Source organism: Gorilla gorilla, chromosome 16 (genome assembly GCF_029281585.2).
Source record: "Gorilla gorilla gorilla isolate KB3781 chromosome 16, NHGRI_mGorGor1-v2.1_pri, whole genome shotgun sequence".
In the NCBI taxonomy this organism is placed as follows: domain Eukaryota; kingdom Metazoa; phylum Chordata; class Mammalia; order Primates; family Hominidae; genus Gorilla; species Gorilla gorilla.
Window position 1 is genome coordinate 29,706,527 of NC_073240.2, and position 21,950 is coordinate 29,728,476.

General features: G+C 49.4%; 2 protein-coding genes across 3 annotated transcripts; one reads left to right on the forward strand and one right to left on the reverse strand.

Annotated features, from left to right (window-relative positions):
- Positions 1–1,237: 1,237 nt before the first annotated feature.
- On the forward strand, positions 1,238–3,574 carry LOC115930774 (dynamin-1-like). Its single transcript, XM_055362737.2, has 4 exons — positions 1,238–1,279; positions 1,369–1,506; positions 2,296–2,535; positions 3,419–3,574. The coding sequence occupies exons 1-4, from the start codon at positions 1,238–1,240 to the stop codon at positions 3,572–3,574; spliced, it is 576 nt and encodes a 191-aa protein (XP_055218712.2).
- Positions 3,575–6,777: 3,203 nt separating this feature from the next.
- Positions 6,778–21,143, reverse strand: LOC101151050 (putative golgin subfamily A member 8I). Of its 2 annotated transcripts, XM_055363945.2 has the most exons (18): positions 20,300–21,143; positions 18,512–18,631; positions 17,550–17,609; positions 17,288–17,368; positions 16,487–16,525; positions 16,178–16,225; positions 16,005–16,089; positions 15,800–15,909; positions 14,674–14,760; positions 14,460–14,567; positions 14,177–14,264; positions 13,519–13,775; positions 11,867–11,942; positions 11,344–11,435; positions 10,675–10,775; positions 10,495–10,592; positions 10,232–10,387; positions 6,778–10,146 (listed from the first exon to the last, which is right to left on the reverse strand). In XM_055363945.2, exons 1-18 carry the CDS (start codon positions 20,345–20,347, stop codon positions 9,971–9,973), a joined length of 1,830 nt encoding a protein of 609 aa, XP_055219920.2. In that variant the 5' UTR covers positions 20,348–21,143; the 3' UTR covers positions 6,778–9,970. The 2 variants fall into 2 exon arrangements, with proteins under 2 accessions (XP_055219920.2, XP_055219921.2); XM_055363946.2 differs by lacking the exon at positions 18,512–18,631.
- Positions 21,144–21,950: the final 807 nt, after the last annotated feature.

A 21,950-nucleotide genomic window follows, 5' to 3' on the forward strand; every position in this document is an offset into this window, starting at 1 on the left:
GGCTGCCCCCTCCTCTCTTGACCCAGCACCTTTCTGCCCGACCGATCTGGTCCCTTCCTCACACTCGCGACTGGGCGGCACAACCACCAACTCTGTGTGTGTGTGTGTCTATGTGTGTGTGTTTGTGTGTGTGTCCCTGTCCCAAGGGGGCGTGGCTCACGCCTGTAATCCCACCACTTTGGGAGGCTAAGGTGGGCGGATCAGGAGGTCAGGAGATAAGACCATCCTGGCTAACACGGTAAAACCCCGTCTCTACGAAAAAAATACAAAAAATTAGCAGGGCATGGTGGCGGACGCCTGTAGTCCCAGCTACTTGGGAGGCTGAGGGAGGAGAATGGCGTGAAACCGGGAGGCAGAGCTTGCAGTGAGCTGAGATCGCGCCACTGCACTCCAGCCTGGGCGACAGACCAAGACTCCATATTAAAAAAAAAGAAAAAAAACCTCAAAGGATCACTAGTGGTCAGCAACTATGTGCAAATAAATAGGAAAACCTACCAAAAATGGATAAATTTCCAGACACATCTAACCTACCAAGATTGAACCATGATGAAACCCAAAACCTGAACAAACCAATAACAAATAATGGGATCAAAGTGGTAATAAAAAGTCTACCAGCAAAGAAAGGCCTGGGACCTGATGATTCACTGCTGAATTCTAGCAAACGTTTAAAGAAGAACTAATACCAACCTTACCCAAACGATTCCAAAAATAGAGGAGGAGGGAATACTTGCAAACTCATTCTACAAGGCTAGCATTACCCTGATACCAAAATCAAAGATACAGACCAAAAAAGAAAACTACAGGCCAATATCACCGATGAATATTGATGCAAAAATCCTCAATAAAATATTAGCTAACTGAATTCCACAACACATCAAAGTTGGGGTGCAGTGTCCCAGGTTCACTCAACCCTTCCCGTTTTCCTCTCTGTGTGTCTACTTTGCCGTATTCCCTGGTGGTGGCGGCGATGGCAGTGTTGGTGCATGGGCCTCCCAGGACAAGGGGAAAGTGAGTATGCCCCTTTCTTGCCCCCTGCCAGTCGTCTGCAGCCTGGCACAAGCTCTGGCCAGGTCTCCAACAGGGGACCTGGAGATGTTTTTTTCCAATTTCTGGATTGGTAACTTGAGGCAGATTCTGGGCACTAGAGTCAGAACTAAGAGGAGACTGAATCAGGGGAGTCTGGGGTCCTGAGAGGCAGAGACCTGAAACTGTCTAGAGTGTGTGGGGAGCTCGGTGCATGTTCACGCCAGTTGTTTTTCTCTGTGCCTCAATGTTCCAGGTACCCTTGGAGGTGCTGAGATCCTAGGGATTCCTGGAGCCTGGCTGCATGGCCTGGCCACCCTGATGCCACTGTGTTCTCCATGACAGGACAGCAAGGCTGAGGAGAATGGCTCCGACAGTTTCATGCACTCCATGGACCCACAGCTGGAGCGGCAAATGGAAACCACCGAGAACCTTGTGGACTCCTACATGGCCATTGTCAACAAGACCATGTGGGACCTCATGGTTGGTGTCATGACCAAGACCATCATGCACGTCAAGATCAACAACGTGCATGCACCGCCTCATAGGGGCAGGGGGCTCCTGTGGCACTGGGGATGCAGGTGGCCATGTTGGCCTGGGGGAGATGCTGACCAGCCCTATGGGACCAGGTCCAGGGAGGGAGGCACAGTCCAGACCAGAGCTGTCTCATAGAAATATAACGTGGGACTGGGGACAGTGGCCCATGTCTGTAATCCCAGCACTTTGGGAGGCCAAGGCAAGAGGATAGCTTGAGCCCAGGAGTTCGAGACCAGCTTGGGCAACATAGTGAGACCTGGTCTCTACACTAAAATTTTAAAAATAGCTGGGCTTGGTGGTGGCACGTACCTATAGTCCTAGCTACTCGACAGGCTGACATTGGAGGATCACTTTGAGCCCAAGAAGTTGAGGCTACAGTGAGTGGTGATCTCGCCCGCTGTCCTCCAGCCTAGCGACAGAGCAAGATCCTATCTCCAAAAAACATTTTTAAGAAACTGAGTAGACCGGTGTCCTGGTGGCATGATAGGTCCTGGGTCCCCTCCCAGATGTGTGACCTTGGACAGGTGACTTTTCCTTTGGACCTCAGTGTCCCTATCTGAGTGAGAAAAGGGCGGTGGGGAGGCAGATCTTTGAGTCTAAGCGGTGTAGAAGCCGCATCTGAAAAGCCACACTCAGGCCTCCAAGTCCAGCACACAGTCCCAGCAGGGCCCGGCAGGAGGCCAGGGCAGCAAAGGCATCAGGTCCCAACCTCCTTACCTCTTTGCCCACTCTCAGACCAAGGAGTTCATCTTCTCAGAGCTGCTGTCCAACCTGTACTCACGTGGGGACCAGAAAACGCTGATGGAAGAGTCGGCAGAGAAGGCACAGTGGCGCGACGAGATGCTGCGCATGTACCACGTGCTGAAGGAGGCACTCGGCATCATCGGCGACATCAACACGACCACCATCAGCACGCACATGGGGGCCCGTGGACAACTCCTGCCTGCAGGTGCAGAGCGTCCTTGCCGGATGCAGGTACCAAGGCTGGCTCCCACGGCCCCAAAGCCCCCCAGCCCCCATGGCTGAGCCTGGGGACTCTTGGAACAGGCTCCGTGCCCAAGCTGGTAGACATGGGTGCTCCCTGGAGCCATCACAGAGCTCATGGTTTATGGTGTAAGGGCTGAGAGCTTAGAGGGGGTTGTGTGTGGGGCTGTACTCTGAGGCGGCCAGAGTCCTAGGATAGTCCTCCTGGGCACACCGCACCTGTTGGGCAGTCTGAGTCATGCTGCCAGGGCAGGGCATCCAGCTTCCAGCCTGGGAGTGCTGAGAGCCAAATCCACTGCAGAGCAGGGGTGATAGTCAGAGTCCCACCTCCTCTATCTGTCGGCAATGCAGTGGTGAGATAGGATAAAACCTTGAGAGTCCCATACACACAGTCAACCCACAACACACCTCACAGGCCAGGCAGGAATCACAGGCCCCTTCCCTCCCTCCCAGGTACCATCATAGCTGCTAGCGTGTGACTGAAGGCAGGGTCCCTGGCCCCCGCTGAAGCACTATTGCCGGCCAGCAGGCTCACGCACCTTGGAGTGTTGCTCCTAGAGGTCACCTCTGCTATTCAGCCAAGGGGACCACAGTGCCTGCTGGCCCAGCTGACCTCTGCCCCACAAGCCCACCCACCTCCCCTGCCATGGACTCTCCCTCTTCTGCTTTTCCCAGCAGGAAGGGCCCAGCCTCACCTATCCGACCTGCAACCCCCAACAAGCTGAGGTTCCTCTCTTAGACTTATAAGTCTATAGCCAGTGGCATCCAGCTGCATGCCCTCCTTTCCTCCCCCAGGGACCCTTCAAAGGTTCCTGGGCTTTCTGACCCCCCAGAGGGGGCTCCAGCGATCACTCCACCCATCCATCCCTTTTAGCTTCATCATCCTGCTTCAAGCAGTTTTCCTTCTCTATCAGGCCTGGTGGCTGTTGTGTTGGGCTCCCCAAGGCGAGAGGTGGCCCTGGACAAGTGGGTTGGAAGACAGGGTGACCAGAGAAGAGGGAAGCCCAAAGGGGCTGAGCATCAGTCTTAACAGTGGGTGCACTGGGTGCCATGGAAGAGGCCAGCACGTGTGGGGTGGGGAGAGCTGCCACAGCCCCCAGGCACTACCTGTGAAACTCCGGCTCCTCCCTCTGTCTTCCTCCCCTTTCCCTTCCAGCCCCACTTTTCCAGGAACCTTGCCACACCCGCACGTGCACCCTTTACTCCTTGGCCCTCGCACAGCTGCTGTGGCACACCTGTGCTCTGCACTTGCCTCACCAGCTCTGTGTTCGCTTTTCTTTTTTTTTTTTATTTTATTATTATTATACTTTAAGTTTTAGGGTACATGTGCACAATGTGCAGGTTAGTTACATATGTATACATGTGCCATGCTGGTGCGCTGCACCCACTAAATCGTCATCTAGCATTGGGTATATCTCCCAATGCTATCCCTCCCCCCTCCCCCCACCCCACAACAGTCCCCAGAGTGTGATGTTCCCCTTCCTGTGTCCATGTGTTCTCATTGTTCAATTCCCACCTATGAGTGAGAATATGCGGTGTTTGGTTTTTTGTTCTTGTGATAGTTTACTGAGAATGATGATTTCCAATTTCATCCATGTCCCTACAAAGGGCATGAACTCATCATTTTTTATGGTTGCATAGTATTCCATGGTGTATATGTGCAACATTTTCTTAATCCAGTCTATCATTGTTGGACATTTGGGTTGGTTCCAAGTCTTTGCTATTGTGAATAATGCCGCAATAAACATACATGTGCATGTGTCTTTATAGCAGCATGATTTATAGTCCTTTGGGTATATACCCAGTAATGGGATGGCTGGGTCAAATGGTATTTCTAGTTCTAGATCCCTGAGGAATCGCCACACTGACTTCCACAATGGTTGAACTAGTTTACAGTCCCACCAGCAGTGTGAAAGTGTTCCTATTTCTCCACATCCTCTCCAGCACCTGTTGTTTCCTGACTTTTTAATGATTGCCATTCTAACTGGTGTGAGATGATATGCTCGCTTTTCTCTCTCCTGTCTTCTCTCTGCTTTCTCTCCAACTGCCAGCCAATCGGGTCAGGCAAGTCCATCCCATCCTGAGAGCCCCAGGCCCCCGGTCAAATCTAAACAGATTCCTCCTCTTCTCAGACACTTCCCTTTCCAAGACTGCCTGGGCGGCTGTTCTGTGACTTGGCAGTGGCTCCCCCAGCCCCAAAGCCAGCTCCCTTCATCTGAGACTTAGTCTATTGTTGCGGTGAGCTGACACATCCAGGTGTGACCGTTGCTGAAAACTTGTGCCCCCCTCTGTGGTATGCCCCTGCCCTGTTCTAGAAATATCTACAAATACCCATATACATATATATACACACACACACACACACACATACACCTACATGTGGCCGACCGCCTCGCCTCTAGCGCTGGGAATCAGTCACCGTGCTGTCCTTTTGGAGTCTTGTGGCCAAACAAGAGAAAGCTATCCCCTGACATTGCCCCTCCAAAGTGTGCCACCTTCAGTGAGCCTCCCTGTCACGTCCGGCCTATGGAGAGACACACCCCACCATCCCTTCCGCCCCCCCCCCCCTCAAGCATGGGAGTGCTGTGCAGGTAGCTGTGTGGCCTGACAGTCTCTACCAGTCCTGCTGTCCCTTGGCTGAGAATCAAATCCATTTCTGGATGGCAGGGAAGTGTGTCCTCTGCTGGCTGTGTTCTCTGTGGAGCTCAGGGGAGGGGAAAGGCCAAGCCATTTCTAGGGTGCTGTTGGGAGCAGTGAAAAGGCCATGCCCTTTCCAAGGGACGCTTTTCCTGGAAAGCCCCTGGAGCTTAGCTGGCTCTTATCCTGTGAAGCCGGCTCTGGCCACCAGGGGGCAGGGCCATGAACTCAGCCCGGAGGGAGCCTGCAGGGCAGCCGGCACTCTGGAGGCACAGACAGAACAGGCCACCAGGTGCAGACAGGAGAGGGAGACAAGGGGATAGAACGGAAGACGTCGGGGCAGGGTGGAAGTCAGTGCCCTTAGGTGCTGGTACCTGTCTTCCTGGCCACCGCTAGATCAGGCTTCTGAGCCTGTTGGCTGTCAGGGCCGGACTGCGCCCCATAGACTACATGGCAGTCCCCTTGGAATCCCCCAGGCGCCACCAGGCAGCATACAGGTAACACGCCTGGAAGGTCCCCAACAGCGTAGCTGGACATGCTCAAGACACTCTGGGACTCCTTGTTTGGTGGCACAAACTCCAGGACCCAGTGAGGGAAACGGGAACACACCAGGCCGAGCAGTATGGCTAAATCCATTTATTCTAAAATAAAAAGCAAAATAAACAGGAGTCGCATCACCAGGGAGCCACGACCCCATCCCCGCCTCCTTCCTCTGTCCTATGCTAGCAACAAATAAGTTTCCCAGCCACAAATAATTATTACAACCTCCTCCCCATGTGCCAGCTCCAACCTCAGCTAGGTATGACACAGGGGCGGCCCTACCCTCTGGAATATACAAAACCTTACACAGACACAATGTGTACACCGGGGAACGGGGGCCACCCCAGCAGCCCGTGCCTTCGCCTGGTCCACAGTTAGCCCCACTGTCCTGCCTCTCTGAATAAGAAGGGAGCCCCCCTGAGGGAAAAGTTGCTATGGTGAGAGTAAGGGGGCATCAGGCCTCCTCCAAACAAACCAACTCCACCAGCCTCTGGCTCTTAAATAACAATCATCATCATCCAGAAATTTAGGGACTCAGCCCTGGTCAAGGTGGCAAAGGGTCTGTTTGTCTTTCCCCATTAAACAGAGGTCTTGTCCTGCTACCCTAATTGTAAAGGGGTGCCTGGGAAGGGGTGGTAGGGACATGGTGGCGGTGGAGACTCCAGCCCCACTTCTCCAGGCTTTGCTGACAGGGGCCTGCTTTTAATTTTTATTTTTATTCCATGACTTTTTAAAAAAAATCCCGGAACTTCTTTTTCATAACTTTTTTTGGAACTTTTCATAATACTGTTTTCTACTTTTTTCCCACAAGTGTTTTTGCCACAACGTTTTTACATTTTTTATCCCATAATTTTTCACCCCATAACTTTTTCTAACCCCATAACCTTTTACATCTTGTGTTCTTTTGAGAAACACTTGCATAGTTATATTACAACTTTGTAAAAATGAAACACATTATCTCATGTCAAGCATGCCCAGCATTTGCACAGTATCAGTACCTTTAATACTATAGTTTTCAAGAAACGCAAAATAAAATTTTAAGGCAAAAACAACACATTGAAACAACTTAATAATTTATTACATTACAGTGGCATCACACCAGCAGTCAATAAGGCCACTCTAGGGAAAAATCTTTCAGTATTTCCATGACACATTCTGTTTACAATAATTCATAAACTGGTAAAATTCATTCTAAGAAAACTTGGCAAATAAAACTTTGGACTGGAATTGGCATTTCTTTCTCTGCTTTTCGTTCCCACCATTTCTTTCTTTTATACTACAGTATTCATATTTTAAAATGTTTTCAATTATTTCAGAACATTAAGATAGCAGTTACATTTTTTAATAGTTATATTATTTTAAAATGACTCTTTAAGATAAAGTTTTAGAGAAACTATATTATGGATAGGGCTGATTTACATTTTCAAATTTTCTAAAATCAGCTTTGGTTTTAGAGCTGATTTTTTTTTTCATTTCTGGAAAATTATCAGGTTGAATCGAATATTTTTAAAATGAGTATTATATATTGCCATCTTTAAATAGGTGTTTTGATTCTTCCTACAGAAATTAAAATGTATTCAGTGGAACTCACATTTTAAAATTTATGTTTCTGATGAACTCTAACATTCCAATGTTGCCTTCTAAGCAAACTGAAAGCTGCCTTATACTGAATGAGGAAGAGCACAAATACTCGGCTGAATGAGGTATCGCAAAAGACTGCATGCACTTTGGAGAAAGACTTAAGTTATTGTCATACAATTTCCATTCTTTTTAGCGTTTTCTTAAATATATGACAAATGCCTACACAAAGAGTGGTATTTCAGTCAATATAGTAAATTCATTTTCCAGACTGACCTTCAGCTTAAATATGCCAGTGTGTGATTTAATCCATAGGCACCTCATGAACACATTATTGTCAGATTGGTTACAGATGCTAAACGCTATCCGAAGGTCATTCCTAGTCACTGATATTTATCAGGGTAAAAGTGAAGTGATTGCAACGATAAAAGTACCTTTGAAATAATTTATCAATGTATTAGATAAACCCAGTTTCAGAATGATAAAAGAAAAAACGTTAGACCAAATAATGTGGCTGATTAACAGTGGTCCGATTTCTAGCCCGAGGGTTTAAAATGCTCTTAAAGTAACTGTCTTTAAACTGAACTCAAAGAATGCAAAAGCGGCAAGTTCAGAAAATAAAAGGCGAGAACAGGACTTTAAGTGCATTTTAAACCCACGGGCTAGAAATCGTACCACTGTTAATTAGCCGCATTATTTGGTCTAACATTTTTTCTTTACCATTCTGAAACTGGGTTTATCTAATACATTGATACATTCATAAAATTTGGAAGAGTCAGTTGAAGTCACAAGGACCGAATATTTGCACCCTTTCAGTGAATGCCAGCAAATCTGTTATTCCATCGGTAAAATCGTATTGTTGCTCTTCTGTTAATGTCATATTTATAGAAGTATCATGAGGATGCCAAATGCTAAAAATGGAGATGATCTAGTAACTAGAAATCCCCACCACAGGGAGCACACACACCTATCTCCCTGCATCCTAACAATGTGATGTGTTTTGGAACACAGACATTAGAACTTCATGAAGTTTTAACTGTTGAGTCTTTCCCAAGCATCATCAAGTTACGATTTAGGCAATATATAACTGAAATGCATTCATTCATCATGCATAGGCACAATCACATAAATATTGCACAAAATATGTCCCTAACAGAAACCCAGAGGTACAAAAACATATTTCACTTTGTAAAGAAGTCTGTGAGAAAATATAACTCTGTGATTGTATAGACACGTTTCCTGATAATATAATACATTGACATTCATGAACAGTAGATTGCACTGCAGTTTGTACACATTTTAAGTTTCATAAACTTCTCCTTGATTTTCAAAGATAGTATGATACCGTCTACTAAAACTCCTTTTTGTTTCAACTAAGCACTCTGACATATATTAGTTTATAACAGTGTTTATTATTATTTCAAAGTGTTTTCCATTCAAGGAAAAGAAGTAAATTCCTATGTCAGAGTAACCAAGGTGGTTGAAGAATAGGTATTAGGCAGAGTGGTCTAGATGGTAAAATCAATCTTCAAGCCTCAAAGAATCTCCGTGAACAGAGAGGAATGCCAGGTGTCACACAGCTTTCCTTCACTCTAATTCATTCTTGACTAGAGCCTGTATGCCTGTTCCAGGGACATTTGAACTCGTAAAGGATTTCTTATGATCTTCACTAAATACATTAAGAAGAATGCCAACCAGTGCCCTTTTGTGTACTGGGGCATGTAGTCATGTGATTAAAACAGGTAACATGAACTCTGACTTTAAAATGTATTGTAGATACAAATGCTCTAAGCTAGGAAAGGTTTTCCACGTCCACAGTCAACGATGGGAACCTTTCATTCCTCAGAAATAAGCCCTTTTTAGGTCATCGAAAAAGAGTACAACTGCTGCAGCTCATGATGCAATATCTTCATGAGCCCAGAGCACATACAAATCCTAAGGGCACCACCATAATACACCGCTAATTCCTGGCACCGGAACAGATGAAACACACTCTATCCTGCACATACCTGCCAGAGGAGGCCACTTTCCTCTTCTGTGAGATTTAAAAAGCTCCCCCAAAAGGTTATCACTCCCATCACCAATACACGGAAAATGGAGGAAAGGCTGTTTCCAGTTCTTGGCCTTTAAACAACTCTAAATGTCAGTACTCTTGGTGGCATATTACAAAGTAATAAACAGTGCACACTTGGGGGCAAACTACATATTGAGCTAATGAAGAGCTCACTGTGATTAAGATTAGATCAAACAACAGCAGAACATAGGCAAATTTTGTCTGAATGCTGTAGTGAATATACATGCTGCAATAACATTAAAAAAGCATGGCAGCCTATTCCAAACCAAAGAGAACAGTTTTGGGCAAAGGGTGGGTCTTTGTGTGTTTGAACTCCCACCATGTAAGGGCAAACTCGATATGCATGCTAATGACCTACAATTATGAAATTAAAAAAGAAAAATGCTAAAGGATGCCAGAGTGAACATCAGTGAGAGCCACAGAGACCCACTCTCTTTTAACTTTTTACGAATAAACTTAAACTATAAATTAGAAACACAAATAATCATGAGTGACTCTAACATTCAAAGGAAGTAAATGAATTGTGTAGGAGATTAACCCCATAACTTGGTTTCTTATTTAAAAATTTCTTCAGCAGCTTTTTGAGGATGGTGATGTTTATCTCCTTCTTCTTGGCAGCCAAGCCCAGCAAAACAACGGCACACAGCAGTTGCTGCCCAAGCCTGAGTGCTCCTGGTGGTCCTGCACGATCGGCTGTGCAGTAGGCTTGTCAAGGAGAGGATCCTCCCTGGCCTCTCCTTGGGCAGAGGAGGTGAGGCTCACCTCAGAAAGATCTTTGGAGAGAGGGAGGCAGGGATCTCAGCAAAGTGGGAGCCCCCCTCTTCCTGCCTGCCCACCCCACCTGAGGGCTCTACTCACCACCATGCTTGTCTGCAGCCCCAAGCTCCTGGGGGGCTGGGGCTCCTGGACCGGGCTCATCAGCAGGGTTCTGGGCAGCGGCCAGGAATTTTCTGTGCCCATTGTTGTAGTTGCTGTAAGCCGCAATACCATCTGCTGCATCTCCAGCAGCTTCACCTGGAGGGAGGGGTGCTCAGCTGCCATGCCGCTGCCTGTGGCCACCGTCACCCTCACCCCCAACCCCATCCCCACCCCCACCTCCACAGAGATGTTGCACACCCTACCTTCATCTCCTCCCTGAGCTCCAGCCTGATGGTGTCCTCCTCCCAGTGCCGCATCTTTGGCACGGCCCCCTGGTTCTGATAAAACGTGATGGATTTTCCTGTGGGAGGACAGGGCTCAGATGCTGGGGCCCCTCCAATGGCCCTGCAGCTCCCTCTGCCATGCCCTGGCCTCCCACTCACTGATGGTATCTCTCTCGCCAGCGGTGGATGAAGCAAAGTTCTTTTTTCTTCACCAGCTCACTCAGGTCTGCCTTCTCCTCCAGGTGGTCCATAAAGCTGCTCTGGAGCCAAAATATTGCAGTCACATCTCGGCAGCGACCTGCCCTCAGGTGGCATTTTCAAGTCATGGAGAAGGCGGAGGTGAGTTCTGGCATGGGCCAGCTTCTCCATGACTTCCTGCAGGGCCCAGTGGGTCTCCCCACTCACAGACTCGCCCCCAGGCCCTGGGGCTGGGACCGCTGCCTCTGGCTCCTTCTGGGCCGAGGCCACCGGGTGAGCCAGGTGCTGGCAGCACACCCTCTGCTCTTTCACCTGCTCTTGTAACTGTGCCTGCTTCTCCTGGCCACTAGCTCCAGCGGACTTGAAAAATGCCACCTGAGGGCAAGATGTGAGCATTCTTCTAGGGGCATACACAGAAGAAATGGGGCAGAGAGGTGGAGCGCAGCCCCTTCCCTTGGGGCCTCAGAGAGTGCACCTGTTGGTCACAGGTGAAATGGTGTCTGACCACTGGCTCTCGGAAGGGGTGAGGGTCCAGAGAAATCAGAAGGCAGGGAAACGAAGAGCATAAAGGGGTCTTGGAGAGACCACAGAGGAAGGTGGCAAAATGGGTGCAGGGGGAGTCAGGCTCACCATGGCCTCCCTGTTCTCCAGGTCCTGTGGGACACTCGGCACGGGCTGAGGTGCCTCCTCCCTGTCACTGTCCAGATGTTCTCCTCCGTGCCCTGTGGGGGGTGGCCAGAGGGGTCTTCAGACAACCCAACAAGGGAGGTACTGTGGGCCCACCTCTACCTCCACCCTCACTGTGTAACCCTGAGCCAGCCCCTCCCCAGAGAGGAATGAGCGGCTGTTCTTTATTTTTACTTTTAAGAATCAAGATCTTGCTATTCCGCCCAGGCACACTCCCACTACTGGTCGATGTGGGAGTTCTGACCTGCTCCCTTTCTGACCTGGGCCAGTTCAGCCATCCTTAGGCAACTTGGTGACCCCCCGCTCACAGGAGGTCACCACACTGATGCCGAACTTTGTGCAGGCACCCGGTCGGCATAATGACCAGCTGTTCTAAAGCTCTCTGCCAACTCCTCAATCCTATGCTGCTAGCAGTCCCCCCTTCCTCCTGGGGCTCTCTCCTCTTCCTCTGAGCGGTCTCCCGTACCTTCCCCAGGGAGAGCCATGAGGCTCAGCTGGGCTGTTAGCTGCTGTTTCTGCTGGCTGGCAGCTTCCAGGCGCTCCTAAGGGGCCAGGAAAGAGTGAGAAGGGATGGAGTTTGCCTGGTCGTCCCCCTCACAGCCCCATCCTCGGCAGCTCCCTCCTCTGGGTCTCCTGCAACTTTTGGCAGGCCATCTCAGCCACTGCTTTGCCCCAAGCTTCCTGCTGCTGCAGCTGGTTCATTAGCTGGGTCTGTTGCAGTCACTGCCTGTACAGCGCCTCCTTCTCACAGGTCAGCTGCTGATAGGCGGCCACCTGCTGCTGATAGGTGGCCACGTACTGCTGCAGGTGACCCAGGTAATGGTCTGGCTGCTGCTGCAGACTCTGAGCCTCTTGGCTCTTCAGCTCCCCCTGCAGGAAGACCCTGGGTGTGAGGGCACGTGGTGGCTGGTTTCCAGATTCTGGGCCCATTAATAGGGTAGCGAGGGCACTGTGGGGCTCTGTCACCTGCCCAGGCCCCTGTCCCCTTACTCCAGGCCTAAGTGACTGCCTCCCTTTCCTAGAACCCCATGCCTCCTTCCCCAGCCTCAAATCTCATACCCTCTTCTCATTTAATCCTCTGCACCTCTGTAAGGAAAATGCTAACTTCCCTTTGAAGTTAAAGAAACAGAGACTTAGAGATGCAAAGTACTTGAATGGTGACCAGTGGAACCGAGGCTGGAATGCAGTTTTAATCTAAGGAGTCTTTTTGTTTTGTTTTCAGACAAAAGTGTCACTCTGTGGCCCAGGCTGGAGTGCAGTGGTGCAATCTCAGCTCACTGCAACCTCCACCTCCTGGGTTGAAGCAATTCTCGTGCCTCAGCCTCCCGAGTAGGTGGAATTACAGGCATGCGCCACAATGTCCTGCTAGTTTTTTGGTTTTTTTTTTTTTTTTTGTAATTTTAGTAGAGATGAGGTTTTACCACATTGGCCAGGCTGATCTCAAACTCCCGACCTCAAGTGAGTCTCCTGCCTCAGCCTCCCAAAGTGCTGGGATTATAGGCATGAGCCACTGCACGTGGCATAAGGAGCCTGTTATACCACTGTCTCTTCCCCTGTGATTGGGGGCTCCATGCCTCTAGCTGGGATGATGATGTCCAGACCTGAGAAGAGCCCAGGGCTACCTACCTTTAAAAGTCAGAGGCAGGAAGCAAGAAACAGGACTGCCCTGGGGGGTGCTGTGGTCACCAGCCCCCAGGCTGGAAGCTGCCTCTAGCCTGGTACCTCCCCTCCCCAGAGGCTGCTGCCCACCTCCCAGCCCTTCTTGGATGGGGTGGAGGTTTCCGACTCCTTCACCTCACCAAGCTTCTCCTGTAGCTCCTTTACTTGCTGCTGCAACTGCAGTGCACTCTTGTTCTCATTGTTCTGGACAGAGAGAAGCAATCAGCAGCCACCCACTGCAGCTGGAGACCCCAGAACTTGGTGTCTACCTCCCATGGCACTGGGAAGGCTGGAGGCAGGTTAGAAAAACCATCCCCTCTCTCCCACAGCCACCTGGCTCATAGGTGCCTTTAGAAGTAACCTTTCACATGAGGGCTACACTGCCCCATTTTAGAGGTGGGGAAACAAAGGCCCGGAGGGCTAGGGAGGAGGGCAGGCTCCCCAGTTTGGGCAACGCACCGGCTCCTCGAAGACGCTTTGTGGCTTGGCCAGCTGCTGAAGGCTCTTGTGCTGCTCCTGGAGCCTCTCCTCCTGCTTCCGAAGCCTCTCTTCCTGCTCCCGAATCTTCTCTTCTTGTCCCCGGTTCAGGAGACTTATGCGCTGATTGTTTTTGACCTGGGCCTGGAGCTCTCCTGCCATTCTCTCTAGTTCCTCCCTCAGGTGCTGCAGCTCCACCTCAGAGGGCACTGCTGGGGGCTCTGGGGGCAAGGGTTCAGCTGACAAAGGAAGCAGATAATAAGGGCCTCTGGATTCTCAAAAAAAAAAAAAAAAGAAAAGAAAAGAAAAGAAAAACCCTCCTCTTGGCACACAGCTCCTCTCAGGCTCCTCAAACTTGGCCTCACTGCTAATGATTCCTCGCACCCAGATGGTAGCCAGTCTTCCAAAGCACTTTCAGAGAAAGAGCACTGCGGGTGGCTGACAACGGGCCCTCTTTGCTGATGGGGACACTGAGACACTGAGACTCATTGAGATGACAAGACTCGCCGTCTCCTGGCACAGACCTCTTTCCCTGTGCCTCAAAGCCCTTCCATCCACCCACCTCCCTGGGGCATTCTAAGCCACCCTCACAGCCCTCTGATGCCAGTCCTGCTCCCAGGTCATGCCAGCCCCATCTTACCCATCTGCTTTTTGAGTTTGGACAAGCTCCTCTCCAGCTCCTCTACCCGACGCATATCTTGCTGCTTCTGTTTCTTTAATGTGCAAATCTGCCCAAAGCACAAGGGGAAAGGGCCCTGGAGAGAGGGGCTGGAGGCTGGACAGGCTGCCCTCTCCCTCTCTGCCCCCACCTCCACAAAGCCCAGACCCATGACCACCTCTGGCTCTACTATTCCCATTTTACAGATGCTCAGAAAGATCCAGTGACCTATCTAATGTGGGGGGGCTGAAGGGTCAGATCTCACCTCCTGCGACATTTTTCTCATCCTCTGCTGCCACCGGGCCCTCTCTCCTTTTAGATGTTCAGCATACTCGTGTCTTTCTAATTGGAGTTGTTGAAATGACTCCTTCAACTGCAAGAATGGGCACAGAAGTTAGGAAGGGCTGTCACTGGTCCTCACCTGCTCCTGGCCACCTGGGGTCATCTTCCTTCCACATAACTCCCTCAGAAAACCTCACCTGTGTCAGCTGCACTTTCAGTAGTTCCTGCTCCCGCATGGACTGGTCTAACTTCCACTCCGTACGAGCTTTACTGGGGCTGGAAAACTGGATGGCGAAGAGTGAGAAGTTTCAATCTGGAGAGCCTGGGCCATTCCACACAGTGCCCCTTAAAAGGGCTAAGGCTAGGCCCAACATAAAACTCGGTCAGCAAAGATCAAGGCATTTCCAAGCCCGTGGTCTGGTTTTTAAAAGAACTCATTAAAGTTGGAACGGACAGGGAATGAGATTGAATTTATAGCTGGCTAACAGAGGCCCAGAGAGATCAGATAATATTGCTATTGTTATTACTGTTATTATTACCACTGTTTGAACCTTTGTGGAATGCTCCACCAGGTACCATGCTAACAATCCCATTTAATCCTCACAACCACCATAGGAGACAGTTACTATGATTCCCTCTATTGTGGAGATGAAAAAACATGGAGTATTTGAGGTTAAGTGCTTGCCTAAGTTCACTTAGGCAGAGCTGGGATATAAACACCCAGGTCTATCCAATTCTCTAAGCCCGTTTTTCTTGCTGGGGATGGGGGCACAGACAGGAAGGGGAAAATTAATCTTTTGTTCACTTTTTGAAAGGATGATACATTTGCATAGTCCAAAACTCAGAAGGTATAGAAGGGAAGTATCTCCCGGCCATCTTGTTGCTCTCTCCTGAATTTTTTATGAACCCTTGCAGACATGTTTTATGTATATTATCACAGTATGTACACACACACACACACATGCACACGTTTCCTCTTTCTACAGAAATGGTAACATACTAAAGGTACTCTTCTGTACCTTCACAGTACAAGTACCGAATACCCCACCTAGGACTTGCCCAAGACCACAGCCAGGTAAGGGCGGGGCAGGCACTTGACCTCCAAGCTCTGCGTCCAGTGCTCACTCCACACAGTGCCCCCCAACTCACCCACAGCAGCTGACTCAGCCCCAGGCTGCCACTAAAAACCATACAAAAAAGTAGCAAGAAATGGCCATGCTGCCTTCTGGGCAGGACACTCCATCCTGCAGAAGGGACCTTTAGGCTCACTCCTCCATCTGCGAAGCCAGGCTCCCAGGGGATGGGACAGGTGGCCGGACTCACCTGGTTTGCCTTCTTCTTCTGTGTGGTCATGACATCAGAGAGAACACTCTCTAACTCTCCTTTACGCTGTAACGAATGTTGCAGGCGGACAGCCAGATCCTTGGACTTTTCTGTAATGAGAGAGTTGAGATGGGGCCCAAAGGACTCCCCCTGAAGACCTGTCAAAGTGCCAGGTTGAAGGATGACAGGGTGCCCAGATTCCCACCTTCAAAGTATCTGAGAGAATGTTTCATGTGGTACAGGTCCGTATGTAGTTCTTCTTTCTCTATGTTCAATGTCTGGATTTGAGCCTTTGGGAGAAAAGCCAAGCAAGTGCTGAAAGAGAAGGAAAGAAACCTTCTCCGGAGGACAGGAGGAAACTGCACACCCTCCACTCACCTCTAGCACCCTTTTGGCTCTCTGTTTCTTGTTGTTTGCTTTCTTTTCCTGTAGGAAGAGGAAGACAGAGCTCTTACCGGGGGAGGCAGAGATGGCACAGCAAGAGACATGCCCCCAGAATGCCACCAATGCCCCAGGACAGGCCCACCCATGGGACCAGGTTATCAGGGGCCCTGTGGGGATGGGGTGGAATCTGAGGGGTGAGGTTTCTTCCCCAGGCTGGGTGTGGGTGAGATGAGACTGGGGCCTGTATGTCTGAGTGCCCCCCAAACCCAGCAGTCATGTCGCGAGGAAACGAAATCACGTTACTTCTTCCAGCTGATGTTCCTGTTGTTTCTTCTGTTGTTTCTGTGGGGAGAGTCAAATAACGTGATGGAGGGTGGCCCCCTCAACTCTATTCCCCAGACCAGGAAGCGGTAGGCAGGGGCCAGGAATGGATTTTAAAGGCAAAGTTCTCAGATATAATGGGAACACGAACCGGTAAACTCTCCTCAAGCTCCCAAGGACAGAGGATTTGGGTCTTTGTTGGCTTTTGCCCACAGCCACAGAACTCAAAGTCTGAGTCTGGAATCTCTTGAGAGGACAGCAACATAAACCTCTAGAGATGGAGTTTCAGAAAGGCCCCTCCTTCTGGCAGCTTGTGATTTAGAAAAGTGGGTTCATTCAATAAACACTTACTGAGCACGTATGGACCAGGTACGGTTCTTCACAGCAGACATAGGATGGAAAAGGACAGACAGGAGCCCTTAGCCCTGAGGTCTCCACTCTAGGGGGCCTTTAAATCTCAGACTCGAGAGCTAACAGAGACCTTTGATACTCACTACCTCCTCTGGAAACACGAGCCCAAAAAGGAGAGGTGGCTTGTCCAGAATCAAAGAGCAAATTAGGGACTGAGTCATGGCAGAAATACGGGGCCCTTGACAACCAGTCAGGCTAGCACTTCCCCAAGAGGCAACAATCCCAGGGCGTGTGTAGCAAGGACTCGAGCAGGGGTGTCTGGAGAGGAGAGAGTCGGCAAAGAGGGCAGCAAAAGAAGAGCCAGGCTGCATGCTCTGGGGTCCCTCCCCAGGATTGGCAGCGTGGAATCAGGGGACCCCAGTGGACTCTTACCAAAGATTTGATGGTGTTCTTCAGTTGAGTGATTTCTGCGGACCTTGAATCCAGGACTGCTGCTAGTTCTTGGCACGGGCTCTGAGGTGCATGCAGAGAGGAGGAGGTGGAGCAGGAGTGGGGGGAGAGGTAGAGAGAACAATCATTAGGGCTGGGGTTTGTGGGCTGTCTCAGCTGGCAGAGGGGCACCCAGTCCCACCTGGAGGAGGAGGTTGGAGGGCTGACCCAAAGGGTCACTGCACCTCTGCCCAGAGCCTCTTACCTCCAGATCTTTCAGGGTGGCAGATGATGTAGGGCCTTCCCTGTGGAAACCTGTTGCTGACTACAAGAGATGAGAGTGCACATGGAGATGTTCTGTCCCCCACAGTGTCTGAGCCCTCTGACTTCCTTTCTTCCCCATCAACTGGCAACATTTTCTTTTCTGCCTATCTTGGACCCTTTGTCCCGTAACTCCTTTGTGCCAACTTCTCTCATGGTTCTTATCTCCCCACCATCCCATCCTGGGGCCCTTTCAGTGACTCCTGATGGCAAGTGGCTGTTCTCATTGTCCTGGCTTCCCCTTGAGACTGGGGATGAGGAAAATCAAACAGCAAAGACCATATCCTGGGTGTCCTGAGTGTTTACAGCAGGCCATGTACCAGGGATTAACATAAAAACAACAATAACAAATCTCATGAAAATTTCACAAATGGAAGTGAAACAATATCACCTCTATTACACAGATGTGAAAAGAGAGGCCCGATGAGGTCAAGCAACTTGCCCTAAATCATATCCCTAGCAGAGCAGATGGAGAGGCAGGATTCAAACCCAGATTTCCTTTTTTTTTTTTTTTTTGAGACAGAGTCTTGCTCTGTCACCAGGCTGGAGTGCGGTGGCATAATCTTTGCTACTGCAGGCTCCACCTCCCAGGTTCACACCATTCTCTTGCCTCAGCCTTCTGAGTAGCTGGGACTACAGGCACACGCCACCACGTGTGGCTAATGTTTTTGTATTTTTAGTAGAGACAGGGTTTCACCATGTTAACCAGGATGGTCTCGATCTCCTGACCTCATGATCTGCCTGTCTTGGCCTCCCAAAGTGCTAGGATTACAGGCGTGGGCCACCACACCCGGCTAAAGCCAGAATTCTTAACCAGTACCCAGCAGTCCATCCACAATCTTAACAATTACCCTCTATTGCCCCTTGGGCCCCCTGTCCCCAGAAGCCTGGTCAGCCAAGACTCACATCCCCAGGTGGCTGGCAACCACCACAAGTGGCTATCTCAGGGATACTGCCATTTGTTTTTGTGTTCCTGTTCGCTCCTGCTGGAACTCTAGGGCTGTTTTTCTGCCAGTATTCTTTTAACTGTTGGAAAGAAGAGCAGTAATATTCATGAGAACCGTCAGTCCCTACAGCCACATCCTCCTGTACAGTTTTTACAAAATACACTTACACATCATCTGATTTAATGACACCAACAACTGTACAAGGTGTTGTCACACTCATTTAGTGACTGAGAAGGATTGATATCATGGCTAGAAAAAAAAAAGAAAAAGGCAATACTGGAACTTTGAAACTCAGTCTTCTGACTCCAAGCTCTGAGGTTTTGTCAGGAATCAGCAGCTGCCAGGGACCAAAACCAGAGGCAGAGGTAGAAAAGTAAACATTAAGTAGGCAGGAACTGTATGCCATGTGGTTTAGAGTCATGCATCCTCACACGTCTGTTAGTGTGAAGAAGTGCACCAGTACCTCTCAAACTTTTATATCAATGTGTCCTCATGGCAGAAGGCAGCCTTTGTCTTCAATCAGAATTCATCAGAAAGAGGACAACCCAAGCCTCATTTCAGAGAGAGGTCTGGCATACTCTTAGAAACCTATGTGACTGTCATCCCTAAGTACATTCATGTTTTTTCTCTTGATCTCAAGAGAATCAAGGGAAACTGATGCTTCAGAAAGATGTCCCACATTTATCCTGTGGCACTCAAAGTACCCAAGGTTGAGAGAATATGAGGAAGATTCAAGCTGTCAAGTTCAGTTTCCCAAGATCTATTCCACAGAAGATGAGCAAATGTCACTTCAGAGACCACTGACTGAAGGAGAGTCTGGTCCCAGAACCATGGAGAATCAGAATATGAGGTGGAGAACTCAGAAAAAAATGTTAAAATCTCTCTGGAAAGTAGAAGCCTGGGAGAAAACCAAACCAAACCATTCTCTCATTGCCACCCAGAGATACTGTCAATGTTTTGAGTTCATGGGGGAAGTGTAGGCTTTTCCCACCGTCAACATCTGTAAGGGAGTGAGGCAGCCTGGAACCTCTTGCTCCTAGGTCCCATAGTCTCCATTCCCCTTCCAGCTGGAAATTTGTGCTGTGACCAGAGGAACCAGAAACGGGGTGAGAAGGCTTAGGGGACTGGGTCATAAGATCAAAGGCCAGTCTTGCAGTAACGGCAGTTACTAGGTGGGCTGTGACATCACAACATTCCACTCCTCCTGGTTGGGGGGAGGGACCATGTCAGCACCATGTCCAAGTCGCCGCTCCACGATGGGGGAGGGAAGCACAGGGTTGGGACCCAGCTCCTTGGAGACGCCAGCACAAAGAACCCAGGGAGGTCGACCTTGAGGCAGCAGGAGGGGAGGGCAGAGTCTGCAGCAGGGAGTCCCAGGAGTCACCAGTCCAAAGTCACCCAGGGATGACTGGTGAGGGTGGGACCTGGCTCCTTGGAGATGAGAGCCCAAAGAGCCCAGGGAGATCAAGCTTGGGGTGGCAGGAGATGAGGGCCCAGTAATGGAGCGGGAAGCCCCAGGAGTCACCCACCCAAAGTCACCCTAGGGTGATTGGCGAGGGCAAGGACTGGGCTGCTTGCTGAAGGGGTGGGGCTGACTGACAAAACTTTGATGGGGGTAGCCCAGAGGCACTGGGGTTGGGGGGACCAGTCCAGTGTGCCTCAGGAGTCATATAGACTCTGGCAGGGGTCTTGTCATCAGAGGGGATCTGTGGCTGGGTTGAGGGGCTATGACCTAGTGCGTTTTTACCTTTTTCTTGGCTGCAGCCAATTTGTTGTGTTGAGTTTCTTCTGCCATCGCAGGTTGGGGAGGGAGGAAGGGTTGGGGAGGGAGGAAGGGTTGGGGCCACAGCAGCGAAATCTCAGTAAGCACCGATCAATGCTTCCAGTCACCTACCAGACAGCTGTGTGACTGAGCCAGAGGAGGCGTAACCAGGGCCCCAGTAGAATGCGGAATAGGGGCGTGGCCTTAATGCTCCAAGCCCATTGGTCAATGAGAAAGATGAAAGGGAAAGGGGGCGTGGCCAGACAGCAGCGTGTCCAGAGGGCCCTGTGACTCACAAGGAAAGCTGCCCATGGCAACCGCTCTCCCCACCCACTCTAAGAGAGCGGAGAGGCCTCCCACTCTGGAAGAGAAGAGGGGCCGGCTTTTGCTTTAAAAGCTTTAAAACTTTAAAAAATATATGTGTGTATACTTTATATATATGTGTGTCCGTGTGTGTGTATCTGTTTTTCTCCATAGCTGTCTTCATTATCCAGCTTCTATGCAAGGTCTATGATTTTGGCCTATATTTTTCATCTTTGATTACAGTGCAAAAATTACCAGTATTACCTTAACTGAGATACAGATCCTATAAAAATGGAAAATGCATAGCATGCTTGATGATTAATGAAGCAGACTATATTATCCAACATTCTAATAAGATAAAATCATCACAATGATTTCTCTTTTTTGGAAAAATGTTTCTCTTATTCTCCTACGTTTTTGTTAAGATTTTTTTTCTTAAACAAGAAACATGTCTAATATCTGTAAAAACACAAAGCTTTTGGGCCGGGTGCAATGGCTCATGCCTGTAATTCCAGGACTTTGAGAGCCCAAGGTGGGTGGATCATGAGGTCAGGAGATCGAGACCATCCTGGCTAACACGGTGAAACCCCATCTCTACTAAAAACACAAAAAATTAGCTGGGCATGGTGGCGGGCGCCTGTGGTCCCAGCTATTCGGGAGGCTGAGGCAGGAGAATGGTGTGAACCCAGGAGGTGGAGTTTATAGTGAGCAGAGATCATGCCACCACATGATCGGCGACAGAGCGGGACTCCATCTCAAAAAAGAAAAAAAAAATATATATATATATAAAGGCCTCATTTTGCAAGTGAGGACACTGAAGAGTATAGAAGAAAGAAGGGCTTCGTGCAAAACCACGTTCCTGATTGTTGGTGGAACCAAGCCCACAACCTGGAACTCAAGTTTCTCTTCTTATAGTAGACGCTCAAAGAATTATAATAATTTATAACAACGTCATAATCATTTGACATTTCTAAGCTGGTCATGTTTTCTTTCGTGTGTACTTCTCCCCTCTCAACAATTACTGTGCCCTTGGCAATTTAATAAAGCAGGATAATATTCAACTCAGCGACCTACAGCTTGACAAGCATCTCCTGCTCCCAGAAAACCGAAGGTGTTGCTGTCAATCTAATACTAAATAATAATTTTCTGTAGTCCTAGAACCTCTGGACTTCCCAGTTACATGGCCAATAAACCCCCTCATTGTCTGAGCCAGTCTGAGCTGGGCAGCCTGACTGAAGTCTAGAACATCCTAACTGGCACAAAGGCCCTTAAGATGACCCCAATCCACCTGTCTGGCTTTCTCTCTTGTCACTTCCTTCTACATCCTCTCTGC

Coding starts and splice junctions, on each gene's coding strand:
- LOC115930774 (XM_055362737.2), top strand. CDS start 1,238: ATGTTCACGCCAGTTGTTTTTCTCTGTGCCTCAATGTTCCAG. Junction 1,280..1,368: donor TCTGTGCCTCAATGTTCCAG/GTACCCTTGGAG, acceptor TCTCCATGACAG/GACAGCAAGGCTGAGGAGAA. Junction 1,507..2,295: donor AGACCATGTGGGACCTCATG/GTTGGTGTCATG, acceptor GCCCACTCTCAG/ACCAAGGAGTTCATCTTCTC.
- LOC101151050 (XM_055363945.2), bottom strand. CDS start 20,347: ATGGCAGAAGAAACTCAACACAACAAATTGGCTGCAGCCAAGAAAAAG. Junction 18,632..20,299: donor TGGCTGCAGCCAAGAAAAAG/GTAAAAACGCAC, acceptor TCTTTCCAACAG/TTAAAAGAATACTGGCAGAA. Junction 10,388..10,494: donor AGCTCAGGGAGGAGATGAAG/GTAGGGTGTGCA, acceptor CCCTCCCTCCAG/GTGAAGCTGCTGGAGATGCA.